At 46.7% G+C, this 14,054-nt stretch overlaps 1 protein-coding gene across 1 annotated transcript; it reads left to right on the plus strand.

Annotated features, from left to right (window-relative positions):
* The first annotated feature begins 5,001 nt into the window (after positions 1–5,001).
* On the plus strand, positions 5,002–5,735 carry LOC119171448 (uncharacterized). The gene has a single exon (XM_037422265.2). It carries the CDS (start codon positions 5,151–5,153, stop codon positions 5,697–5,699), a length of 549 nt encoding a protein of 182 aa, XP_037278162.1. The 5' UTR covers positions 5,002–5,150; the 3' UTR covers positions 5,700–5,735.
* The last annotated feature ends 8,319 nt before the right edge of the window (positions 5,736–14,054 follow it).

The raw sequence follows: 14,054 nt of genomic DNA on the forward strand, positions 1-14,054 counted from the left end.
CGATGGGAGCGACAACAACAACAATATGAAGACTACCCGACGAAGCCAGCGCCTTTCGACAACAGCCTCAAGCAGCGGGACACTACCCCTACCCGGAAGCCCGGAAAGAAAGCCTGGTCGCGGTCTCGCCCCCGGCCCCGCTCCCGGCCCCGCTCCCAGCCCCGCTCCCGGTCGCAGTCAACATCTCGGAGCCGTACACCTGGACCTGGCGCAACCTTCAAGGTGGGCTGGGTAGACGTAGTCAAGGGGGCGCGCTCGGGGTCTGAGGAGGCCGCTTCTCAAGGCAAACTTGATAAATTAGAGGCTGAAATAGCACAGTTAAAACAGATGTTAGCACAATGTAACCAGAAAATGACAGCTTTAGGAGAGGAAAACAGGACCCTCAAGGAGAAGTTACACCACTATAAAAGAACAAAACATGCTCCACCAGTAGTACCACCGCTCTCAGCTGTTACACCCAGTGAAAAATGGAGGAAGGTACAACACCACCACCTCCCAAGCGCAGAGCCGAGACCCAGGCCAATTAAGACAAACCCGCACGCGTGACGCCCGAGAATAAAGTCCTGAAGGAAGTTCAGCAATCAGTCAAAGAATTAAATGAGTAGATGAGCAACGCATCCCGACTGATCTCAGCCCTTACTGACCGCGTAGAGACTATAGCTAAAATTACCCAGAAACAAACCAAACGCCTACAACACCGACTCATCGCTGTGGAGGCTAGAATCACCCCTCTGCCACCTAGCGAACTGGACCCCACAGCGAATGTAAAGCAACCTTCCTCGTCGGCATTCAGTGTGATACAGCCGGCGACAATCCTACCCCCTGCGTCTCATCATAGCTATAAATCACGCCTACACAATTTGGCAACGGAATTGTAGAAGCTACGTGAATAAGCAAGCAAATCTTGCTTGGATGAGATCTACGTTAAATGGAAAGTTAAGCTCGATATCATTTTATTGCAGGAGACACATTGTCTCGCTAAATGGGCAGGCTACCGCTCGATAGGACATGCTAACGGGGAGACGACTGTCCTTACCACCCTAGTTAGACAAAACCTTACGTTCACGCAACACGACACGGAAATTACCAATATAGACAATATATTTATTGAACTCGTTCCGCAACGCAAGACACACGAAAGTCTTTCTATACTAAACATATACAGCAACCCTAAACAAAAATGCACAGATTTCTCACACTCTTTAAACGCGCCCTCAACATCGCTGGCCAAAATCCCATCTTAATAGCAGGGGACTTCAACGCACCACACACTGCCTGGAGATACTCTTATGTGTTTCCTAAAGGTAGGGCCCTCTGGTTTGACTCGCAGCAGGAGGGATTAACTCTCATCACCAACAATAGCACACCCACACGTGCGGGCACTAGCTCCAGTAAAGACACAACGCCTGATCTGATGTTCACGAGAAACACACCAGCAGCCACCTGGAAAAATACCCTAGAGGACCTGGGTAGCGACCACTACATCATCGAGGTACATTTTCAAGGTGGCCCATGTAAACCCATGGGAAAACAGCTAAAGTTGGTAGACTGGACCCAGTTCCGCAAATCACGTGAGAACAAGGTCCAACCCATCAGCGACATAGAGGACTGGATGTACACGCTTAAACAGGATATTAATAATGCCACCCGAATCGTACCTCCCGAGGCACACCTCGAAGAGATCGATAGCCGGCTCCTCCACATGTGGGAGGCAAAGCAATCGCTCCAAAAGAGGTGGAAGACACAGAAACACAACAGAAACCTCAGGAAACGCACAGCACTCCTCAACACAGAGATAGAGATGTATGCAACACAGCTAAGCCGGCAACACTGGGATGAGACCTGCGATGCAATGGACAGGCAGCTAAGTCTTAGTAAAACATGGCATTTTCTACGGTTCCTGCTTGATCCAGAAGACAGAAAAACCGCCCAATGACAAACCATCAACAAACTAATACATGCTTACAAGGGCACCGACGAGGAGTTTCTTAGGGAGGCAGAGCTCAAATATATCTCTCAGGCTCCTACTCAGCAGCATCCAGATTATACGGGCCAGGTCAACACCACTCTAGACGAAGAATTCACCGAAGCGGATATCCGTGCCGCCCTACAAAAACTTAACACCAAATCTGCACCAGGTCCGGACAACATCACGAACAAGATAATACGTAATTTGGACGATGAGTCGATCACGCATATCACAGACTATATTAATAACTGCTGGAACACCGGAATCTTGCCCCCGCATTGGAAAACGGCCAAGGTGATTCTGATTCCGAAACCAGGCAAAACACTGAATACCGACAATCTTAGGCCCATCCCCTTAACATCTTGCATAGGCAAATTGATAGAACACGCTTTCCTGGCTAGACTGACAAATTACCTCGAAGACAATGATTTTTTCTCACACACCATGATTGGCTTCCGCAGGCATCTTTCAACGCAGGATGCTCGGTTGCAGCTTAAGCATCACATCATAGACAGTACCGGACGCTCCACTAAGGGCATACTTGGTCTTGATCTCAAGAAGGCTTTTGACTCTGTCACGCATAGCGCTATTCTAAATCAGGTCAATACCCTAAACTTGGCACTTCGCACGTACAACTATATAAGGGCATTTCTTGCGGGCAGAATGGCCACGATCACTGTGGGAGCACTCAGGTCGTCCGAAATAACCATAGGAAGTGCGGGCACCCCGCAGGGATCCGTGATCTCTCCCTTATTGTTTAACCTAGCCCTCATTGGTCTCCCTTCAAAACTTCAAACCATCCAAGGACTTCATCACACCATTTACGCCGACGACATCACCCTCTGGGTGTGCGACGGCAGTGACGGTTCCATTGAACAAAGATTACGGGAGGGGATTGACACAGTCGAACGGTATTTACAAGGAACTGGACTATCCTGCTCGGCGGAGAAATCTGAGCTACTGCTATATCGCCCTACACTTAGAGGTCGGCCATCCAAACAACATCCCCAAACGCATGCACACGCTGATATAAAACTCACTACAAGCGATAGTAACGCCATACTCCCCGTGGACAAAATCCGAGTGCTAGGTTTGATCATAGAAAGTAAAGGTACCAACGGAGAGACAGTTCGCAACATTGAAGCCAGAGTGTCTAACACGATGCGCCTCATTAGGCGCATTACCAATAAACACAAAGGCATGAAAGAGGCCAGCATCATCAGTTTGATCCAATCATTTGTTCTAAGTCACAGAGTGTCTAACACGATGCGCCTCATTAGGCGCATTACCAATAAACACAAAGGCATGAAAGAGGCCAGCATCATCAGTTTGATCCAATCATTTGTTCTAAGTCACATCACCTATACGGTGGCGTACCACCGATGGTTCACCGTGGAAAAGTCAAAACTCAACAGCCTAATTAGGAAAATTTACAAACAAGTGCTAGGTTTGCCTCAAAACACCAGCACCGAACTACTCCTTCAACTTGGTTTACACAATACCCTTGAGGAACTTATTGAGGTGCAACAAATCTCCCAATTCGAGTGATTAGCCAAGACTAAGCCAGGCCGCCAGGTTCTATGTAATCTCGGTATTTCTTACCACACTCAACACGAAGACAAACACGACATACCACGCACTATCCGTGCTAAGCTAACAGTACCACCCATACCAAGAAACATGCACCCTGAACACAACAAGGGCAGACATGTCAGTAGATGTTTGAGCGCAACTACGAGGCAGTCTTTGTCGACGCAGCACGCTACCAGGAACGTCACCGCTTCGTGGCTCCTCTCGTAGACCACACACAACAATGCAAAAGCAGCGCGTCAATCATCACACGGAACGTAGAAACGGCAGAGGAAGTGGCTATCGCGATGGCCATAGCCCACACTAACGCCTCATGCGCAATCAGCGACTCGCAGACAGCCGTTCGAAACTACGCCAGCGGCAGAATCTCCCCCGAGGCATTGCGGATTCTTAGTACAGGCAAAATTCACGAGGTGTACAAATACGTACACATCTTGTGGTTCCCTGCCCACACACCAATAGGTAACGCGGAGGCCAGTCCGAATGAAGTGGCGCAAAACGTGGCTCGAGGTCTTACGTTCCGAGTCACGTCAGACGAAGCGGCCACCCAAACAAACCTTTCTGCGCCGGTGTGGGAATGGGACGATCGGCTCACTAAATTTAATGACATAATTCAACACTATCGACTGCAAAGGCGGGAGTACCCTCCGCCTCACCCCAAGCTAAATCGGGCCCAGTCCGTTCAGTGGCGGCAGCTACAGACACGCACATACACGAACCCTGTCATTATGCACCACATATATCCCGATGTCTATAGTTCTCATCTATGCCAGTACTGTACCACCAGAGCCACTCTTGACCATATCCTATGGGAATGTCCAGCATTAGTCAGAAATTCTGGGGTGGCGGCCTCCAATGAAGACCTTCGAGCGCATTGGTGGACTGCGCTGCTCAGTTCGGGCCTGGACAAACAACTTTGGGCGATCCAGCCGGCCAAGGAAGCTGCCGGGAGACACGGTCTCTCCGTTGGCCCCTAGGTGGGAGCCCATCCCAGCAATCTGCCGGAAATTAATAAAGTCTATATATATATATCTCTCTCATTCATGCGGGCATAGCCACTTTTGCACCCGGGCGCGAAGCAGACAATTAAACGCCGCTTTTTTTTTTTCCATTTAGGTCACTCAGCGTTGCACAGTTCACAGACACACACATTTTAGTTCACTATACGCCCAAGCATGCGAATTTTCCCCACCGCACTGCCGAAGACCAGGTGAGACACGCGCTCGTTCGTCGTTCGTGCGTGGCGCGTTTCTCCTCTAGCTCGTTCCATTTGCCCGGCCGCGCGTTCTAGTGCACGCGATGCCAGCGCCGCCGCTACTTTATGCTTAAATTGGTTCTTTATTGTATGGGGACACCATCAAATTAAAGAACCATTTTGCATGGCACTCCGGTTTAGGCTGCGCCACTAAAAACATTCTAATACGACAGCCAGCCCTTTTATCTAGCGGCCGTGTCAGCCACGAAAAATGTCGCCTTCCAGATGGCGTTCATATCACGCAGCGTAATGCAGCGTCTGCTCCATTTTATCAACCAGACGCGGCCCATTCAACATTGAGCTAGGAGGCGCTGTGTGAAGCAAGGCCAAGAAGACATGCCCAGACAACGCAAGGTAAAGACCGACGAGCAAATTGCAGCGGAAAAGCGCCGGCGTGCCGACGCCCGTCGTCTTCAACGTGCCCAGGAATCGCCCGAGACACGAGCCCTGCGGCTGGCGAAAGCTCGCGAGTCGAGTCGGGCCCGGAGGCTGCAGGAAACAGACCAGGAGCGAGACGCGCGACTCACCCGCGACCGAGAGGCTCAGCGAGCGCGCCGGGCGGAAGAAACGCCCGAAGCTCACGCCGTACGGGTAGCCAAGATCATCCAGGCACACCGGAAACGCCTGGAAACGGAAAGTCAAGAAGAGCGCGCCCAAAGGCTTGCGAAAAACCGCGAAGCCATGCGAGCCCGGCGTGGGACAGAAACTCCAGAAGAGGGCGCCCGTAGGCGTGCAAAGGACCGCGAAGCCAAGCAAGCACGCCGCGAGACAAACCTCGAGACGCCGAAAGCGCCCCTGCTGCCAGAACTGCCCAACACCGCGAGGCCAAGCAAGCCCAGCACGGCGTCCACTTCGGCGCATGCAGTACATGCGCAAAGCGATTGACCCTTTCACGCAATAAAATACAGTCATATATGTCTCTTGAATGGTTCTTCTTAGCAAAATAGTATCGCAACCCAAACATTGCTGACATCTGTCGTGGAAGTACGAACACACATTGGCATGCCAGCAGTGATAATGCGTGCGCAGGCTTCCCGTTCGAGGTTGAAGGGGGGGGGGGGGGGGGGGGGATCGCAACGTCACTTCACAATGCACGGGGCAGATATTGCGTCCCGCTTTCTCAATGTATGTAGAGCCGAGTTTTCGTGCGCACGCCTATGATAACGCGGTAAAAGTAAATATATTTAAAAAAGCCTCCATTGCACACGTCATGCCACGACGGAAATTGTATGAGAACAGCATTACGGGTGGCAGTGGATGACACCAAGACTCGTGTAGTACGGCCGGCAGGAGGCTATCGTCTTTCGGTGACATTTGCAGCCAAGCATGTAATTGCGCGTGGCCTTTTTTTTTTTTTTTTTTTTGAAATGACAGTATTCATTTGAATGTAAACATTCGGCATATGTCTGTCTGGTTGGGTAGGTAAACTAAAAAAAAAAAACTATTTTAACTCGAACCAAAGCAAAGTCGGGTTCTTACGTATTTTCACCCACTTTACCTCGGTTGGAGTTAGTATACTGTTTGCCAGTGCTCACTTGCACTGTACACAAGTTAGCTGACGTCTAATGGTTCGTACATATATTTGTTTCATTTTCTGTAAGCCTTCTTTGTTTTACTGGTGCAAAGTTGAAATTTTTTTTGCTAAAACGGTTTTTTTTTCGTAGATTTGCTTCACATTTGCATTTCATTTCCGCGCTCCAAAAGTAACATTTTGCTGCTCCGAAAATTGCTCCAAATCCCATTTCGGACGTTGCACCGCTGCATTCTCTACGCATATCACGCTAAGTGATATTCGATGCAGGCAAGTGAAATCACTCGAGTCGTGTGGCCCTAAAACACGACGAGTCGTACACAAATAGTGAACTTGTCCGAGAGTGTGCGTGCGACGTAACTAACGCAATGAACCGTGCGTTACAGAAGTCGGGGCGCGTTCTCTTGCTGTATGCGCAGCTGTGCAATTAGGGGATCGCGTCTCAGGGACGACGGGAAGAACTGAATAGAGTCGCAGTAGGCGGTGCGCTGTCCCCCACTTTCCCCTCCCCCCTTTTTTTTCACCGCTGATCGTGCCGCGTCGACCACGTGCCACGACATGGACGCTACACTTCCCGTAGCTTTGTCAGCACAAGACATATCGTTCGGACTCGTGTACATATGACGAATAAACGTCCCAAGGCTGGCTAATCGTGGTACGTCGGATATGCAACAGCTATATACGCCCAGAAGCTTGGCTGTTTTATCGACGCATTTGGAGCGAATTAAGCGCGACTCGCGCGTACCTGTAAATAGGACCCCGCCGACTAGCCGCCGTCGCTTGCAGGACCCCACCCACAATAAGCAAAAACGACCAAAATTCCAAATAATGAATGCTTATGCGGGGTCCCATTTACAAGTACGCGCGAGTCGCGCTTAACTCCAACTGCGTCGATAAAGCAGCCTTCTAGGCGTATATAGCTGTAGCATATCCGACGTACCCCGATTAGCCAGCCTTGGGACGTTTATTCGTCACATGTGCACGAGGCCGAACGATATGTCTTGTGCTGACACAGCTAGCAAAAGTGCAGCGTCCCCGTCGAGGCACACGGTGTACGGGACACGATCAGCTGTGAAAAAAAGAAGAGGGGGGGGGGGGGGCAGCGCACCACGTGCTGCGACTCTGTTCAGTTTTCCCCGTCGTCCCTAATACTGAGACATAATACTTAATTTCATAGCTGCGCACACAGCAAGAGAACGCGCCCCAATTTTTGGAACGCTCGTTTAACGTTCATTTTGTTAATTAAAACGGCCAACATAGCTCACGCACTCGCGAAATGCACCGCGGACGACATCAAACCTTCATGGAGAAGCCACAACTACAGGAGCAAATTTCTCTGCTAAATTTGGTGGCAGTCTGGCAACAACCACCCCAAAGTCTGGCAGGTGATTTATGCAATGCCAAACAGAGCCTTGCCGTGAAGTTTTGTCAGCATTTAGGCTAGAGCATCATCAAACCATTAGCACCATAAATTTTAGCGACACGGATAATTACATCATACCCTCTTTCTCCTTTGTCTTACCTCCTCAACTCGTGAAGTACACTTGCTTGCCGGCAATCGCAAAGCTCTAATGAGCTCACTCGACGATTTGAGCTTCGTGCAGTCTAGACCGGACCATACTAGACCTCCGAGATCTCACGCCAACAGAGCATGCAGTCTCGATCGGAGGCCATCAAACAGTACGCCCACAGAACACTGCCAGTTTCTGGGACGCCAACAGAACATGGTACGCCCAACAGCACGCACGCCGTCTGGCAACGAGACGAAGATTTCGCAGTGGCTGATATCTGCTCCGACGAATGCCGCCACCGTACCAGTCGAACTTCCGCGCATTGAATTCTACACCCAATCTGATCAGCAGCCTCGGTGCGTCGCGTTGCCAGAGCATGTCGTTCTGTAAATGCGAGGTCGAAAACGCATTTTGCTTAGTCACAGCGATCTGCAGTGATTCGCAGCTTTAAAACATTGTAGTAAATTACAGCTACAGTAGTAATAAGCTACTGGTAGCCACTGCTAACTCTCTGCCACCATTTATGGTAAAACATTTGCAGTGCAGTTGTGAAGTGGCTTGTGAAAGACTACCAAAGCTTAAAAGACCAGTCCTACGTTGGCGAGGCCAATGGCAGTCTCTCTTCAACATTATCCTCTACGATTAGAGTGTACTAAATATATCTATGGTGTACAGGTGGTAACTGCGTGGTCAAGCCTGGAAGAAATGCTACACAAATATCTCCTTACGCATGTTCTTTCTTATGTTTATATAGGCAAGCATGTGCGTCTTCTTTGTCGTGTAAGTAATGAGTGCTTCTTATGGCTATCCATTTGTGCAAGCCAAATTGCACATACATTCCATGCAGTAGTTGGTCCTTGATGTACAGGAGAAAAAAAAAGTGCTTTACTGTCAACATTTCCTGAAATCTTTCCAGAAGTCCGGTCTGTAGGTAAAAACATTGAAAAAGCACAAGCCCACTGTGTCCCAACTAAAAAAGCTTTTCATAACTCCAGAATGCAATTCCGGGAAGACTGTGCCATATCAATGTATTGGTATGCAAGAGCCAATGTATAAACCACATGAGAAACTGGACATCGATAGAATGTCTTGTTTGGCCGCCAGAAAAGTGCACGAATATTCCGAGGTAACTCGGACGTTCCATGGAACAAGAGCTCTTGCTACTTACCATTAAACACAGTAAATAGAAAGATACTGTGGCACACTGTTTTGGAGTATTAAAACTGAGCTTAGCGCAAAACTTGTCCACTAAATCGAGTGCTGGCAAGGAAACTGTCACAAATGTTCAAATAATTACACAACCTAGATGTATCACATTACCATGCTGGTTTGTGTTCAACTGATGCATTGATCTTAATTTTCACACCACCTTTCCTAGCTCACTGTACCATTTATCAAGCACTCATAATATCCTACTGTAACCGATCGTAGATTTGAGTATGGTGCCAACAGTTTTGTACTGCTGACTTAAAATAAGCACAGATGGTTAATAGCGAACAACTCCGAAGTTGTGGGTTTCTACATGATCTGCTAAGCCAGCTGATTGTACAGTGGAGCCACACTGAAAATGGGTAATGCAATGCAGCACCACAAGATTTGGCGAATAGGTTGAACCGGAGATGTCAGTGAATAAATTCGGGTGCAAGATACGCAGTGTATGCAGTGGTCGCCCAAAATACTATCAACTCTACCATCTCAAATACTTTGAGTTCTTAGCTACAATACTGCCACAGCAATTACCGGGGCTCGGTCGAGGCCATGGTGGTTTTTGTCTTTTACAGGCATAGTAATAATACTAATAATAATACTAATAACAGCTGAGGTTTAATGTCCCAAAACATCCATATGATTGAGAGACGGCGTAGTGGAGGGCTCCTGCAATATCGACCCCCTGGCGTTCTTTAACGTGCACCTAAATCTAAGTACACAGGCCTCAAGCTCTTTCACCTCCATCGAAAATGCGGTGATGGCGGCCGGGATTCGACCCCACGACCCGAGTGCCTTGACCACTCGACCACAGTGGTGGGTCTTTTACAGGCATGGCCGTGAAAGTAAATGTTGGAAAGAGACTAGTTACACAGACTTGTTCACACATGTTTCAGGGGAGCTTTCTTTTATTTTCAGATCCAATGACGTTACTTGATCACCGGGCCTGCTTGTGTATAAAAAATCTACATGCACACAAACATATATACACACGCAGACACTTCCTAAGGTTGTGTCTGGCCTGGACGGATTTGAATACTGGGTATTCTTTTTTTTTTTTTTGTCAGCTACACAAATATGTCAATACACTGTACAGCTAAAACTGCTCACTCTCTGCGCAAAGGCTGCACCTCTATCACTCTTGCCATCCCAATCGAGAGACTTTGCTGTCTGCTCTACCAAAAATAATTATGCAGCTGCCACAGTGATTTGTTGGTATTCACATTAAAAGAGATTGTTTGACAAAATGAAAAAAAAAAAAGTAATGGTCAGCGCTTATGAATTTGACTAAACAAAAAGTATCCAAGAAAACCAAGCAACACAAACATATAGATGTAAGTTCAGGGAAGATTTCACACTACTGTTAGAAAGTTTGAGGCTGTCAATGCCATTTTCTTTTCCAGCGGAACGACATCAGAAATGCCAGGTTTGAACGAGTGCCCCAAGAAAGAGCGATTTGGCCAAGCAAATGAACTCGACAACTGTATAATAAAGCATAGCAGATAAGCTGAAGTTGTACATTTGAGTACACCAACATGAAATAAAATGCCCAATCTGTGTTTCAAATAATTTTAGAGTCATTACTCCACATTAAAAATGAAAGATAATTGAACACCATCACACACTCAAGTTTCTTAAAACACAGCAGGAAATGTTGCAGCTTATGCTTCTGTGCTAATCCATTTTTTTTCATTTTTTTTTTGTTTATGTGGGGTTTAACGTCCTAAAGCTACCATATGATTATGAGAGACGCCGTAGTAGAGGGCTCCAGAAATTTTGACCACCTGGAGTTCTTTAACGTACACCTAAATCTGAGCACACGAGCTTACAACAATTCCGCCTCCAACGGAAATGCAGCTACCGCAGCCGGGATACGATCCCGCAACCTGCGGGTCAGCAGCGGAGTACCTTAGCCACTAGACCACCGCTGCTGGGCAGGTGCTAATCACTGTAGGGCTATCAAATAAGTGTTGCCTTTCACAACGGTACCTACTGAACGTGATCAAGACTGTTTAACAAATGGAGCATTTCATTTCGTTGCAACTTGCTGTTTCACCAAGGCAAAAAAAAAGTGATCAAAGTTCATCATCGGTGGGCTGACGGCAATCAAACAATGCACACACCTCAATCGGTATTTTGCAGCAATAGCTTTCCTGATGCTAATACCTTTTCATGCGTGGCCAAAGGTCACAGCTGCTATCCACGCACATCCTCAATGGGACCAGATAGCGCCGAGCTGTGTTTTACAACACTAGTGCAGAATCGAACACAATGCACTGCTATAAAATACCAGCCCAGTTAATTAAAGCCCTGGGCAAGCAGGTTTACAGCAACAAGCATAATGAAACGTCTGGATTACTTTGCCAGTGCGCCTGTCTCAATTGTTGAAACTGTAACAAGCTCGAAATAGCTTTTGAGCTGATGAGTTTGTCTTTGCACATCAGCATTTGCACTGTGCCATCCTCAAATTAAATGAAAATTTGTATATAACATTAGTTAACTGCACACATCATTTGAGTTATCAGCCCTTTGCCCTGCAAGGTGCCTAGCTGGAAACGTTGGTCCAATGCTATCAAAAGGCAAGATGCTGGCAGTAACAAGCACTCAACGCACGTTACACACACTGCTGAATGCTAGCTGTAAACAGCTATTATGGATACATTAAATGCGAGCAAGAAAGCACTCAGCAGAATATATCCTGTTAGTGAAAGTATGACCTCAACAGGCAAGCACGCGAACATGGAAATGCATAGGAACAAAGGGACAGCACGACACCATTCCTTTTTATTCGTATTAAGTCTGTATTAACATGCGTTCTTTTCAGTGAATGTAGTACCACGAAACCTACTAGCTTGCCTAACTTTCGCCGATTTTAAGCAACTTAAGACTGCCAGTTTTCATTGGTACTTATCTAATCACCAACCGGGTAGTGAAAATTCTATGGCTAAAATCTCGCTGCCACCACAAATGGTAAAACCAGTATAGTATGGTATGGTATAAAGAACTTTATTAAAGTCCTGAGGATCAGTCCAGGACTGATGCTGGCTGCTCCCACATCGAGACAAAGAGGCCAAGTCCCTCTGCCGCCGCACGGGTAACTCAAGTGGAATTCTACCTGCTTCTAACCTGCTCGCATTTATTCAATCCACACCAGCACCTTGACACCAATTTCCCAGATTTTGTTACGAGAGAACAACGGTAAGATGTGCGTTATGTACAAGTGAGATGCAGCTCTGGCCGTTCGAACCAGATGGGCAACAGTGCAGCTAAAGAGTCAGCCAGCTTGAGCAAACGGTGCCGCCTTCAACACAGGCAGACCCCCCCGGCTACAGGGTCTCCTCTCTCTGGCAGTGATAGTGAAACTATGGTTAAAGGGAAACAACTGCCTTCAACTAGCTTGGCTAGTAGGCAAGCCTTTGCAAACACACACAAGAAACAAGAAAGCAGTAAACAAGAAACAGTGGCCCTCTGAACACATTAAGCTATGCTTTAAACAAAAAAAAAAGGAGGGGCGAGAGGGGACAGAGAGTAGTATAACTGTGATAATCAATACTTGGAGTTACCTAGTTGTGAGAGATTCTGGTCACTACAAGAGTAAAATGAAAGAGTAACAATCGTGTGGTTGAATTTTTTTGTGAAAAATACCTGAAAGGTCGAAACTAATATGCAAGGGGAATAAAAATGTGACATCAGCAGGGAATCAATTTCCTGATTTGTACGAAAAGATTGTTACACTAATAGTAAACAAGAAGAATTTGCTCATTACAGCCACTGGCTCTGATATGAACAAACGCACAGCTCTTGGAGTGCCGTTGGTACAAAAACACTGAAGCAACCAAACTGTGCGACAATGTTTTTTCGTTAGCTTCCTGTCCTAGAAATTTCCGTCTGATATGTTTCGAGAGTTAAAACAAAAACAGTGTTCTTACTCTAGACAAATAAGTGCCAAAGATAGGACAAAAAGAGTCTAGCTAGACATGGTCACAGCACTGTTAGTCAAAACCACTCGACGACTGGTCTTCTCTCGAGTCCCCAACAAGTTGCAGGAATCACTCAGTGCTATCTTAGCACGATGTAATATCACATATCCGTGAGATTCAGAGATATTGTTTCAGAGGAGGAAACTAAAACTTCCACCATCTAGCTGTGAATTCACAATGAGAAATGGCATTAACCTCAGGGGCAGTCTGCTTATCAGTATACCACCACAGTAAAAAAAAAAAAGTGTGATTTGCTTTCAAATAGCAAGCGGTGACCGCCCATCCAGGCAGAATTTTCATAAATATCCCATGAATTGTATTAGCTTAATTATGTGATGTAAGAACCTTTCACATATTTTAGGCATACGACAGCAATACAGGCACGTGTTCATTTCGATAGTTTTCGGTAAAAAAACATTTACTTATTGGCATATTTCATTAAATATTCCAACTTCACTGCTCAGCCAAATGTAACATTTTAATACAAAATAAACTTTTAATTCATTCTATGCACAGTATTTGCATTATCAGCAAAAAAGTGCCTATGATTTGAATGGAAATCACCAATCATTGCTTTGTAGCACAGGTGAATAACAGGTGCGCTGCAGTAGTGGGGGCGGAGCGCATAGTTACTATTCTTAGGTTGTAACCGATTATAGTGAGCTGGCCAACAATAAGTTAATACTATACAGAATATAAGTGCTGCCACAAACAGAAAAATCACATCGGGCGCAATTGGACACATTCAGTAGAACCACAGCGTGCACTAAAAAAGTGGAATGTTTTAACTGTCACTAACCTTCATTTGATTTTGCAGTTATAAAGGGACCAGGCTATCAGACCAATGGCCATAAATAATGCGATAATCAATTCTCCTGAAGCTCATGACAAAAATACACTTGTCAACAAAACTTTTCCCTTGCAATAAGCAGAGGGGAGAAATTAATTGCCCTGAGGAATGCGTTTGATAATGAGCAGCCGTGACATATCGGATCATATGTTGAACAGCTGG

The sequence above is a fragment of the Rhipicephalus microplus genome, chromosome 4 (assembly GCF_043290135.1).
Source record: "Rhipicephalus microplus isolate Deutch F79 chromosome 4, USDA_Rmic, whole genome shotgun sequence".
NCBI classification, from domain to species: Eukaryota; Metazoa; Arthropoda; class Arachnida; order Ixodida; family Ixodidae; genus Rhipicephalus; species Rhipicephalus microplus.

Bases quoted from the DNA above. Each gene is read 5' to 3' on its own strand.
- LOC119171448 (XM_037422265.2), top strand. From the start codon at position 5,151: ATGCCCAGACAACGCAAGGTAAAGACCGACGAGCAAATTGCAGCGGAA.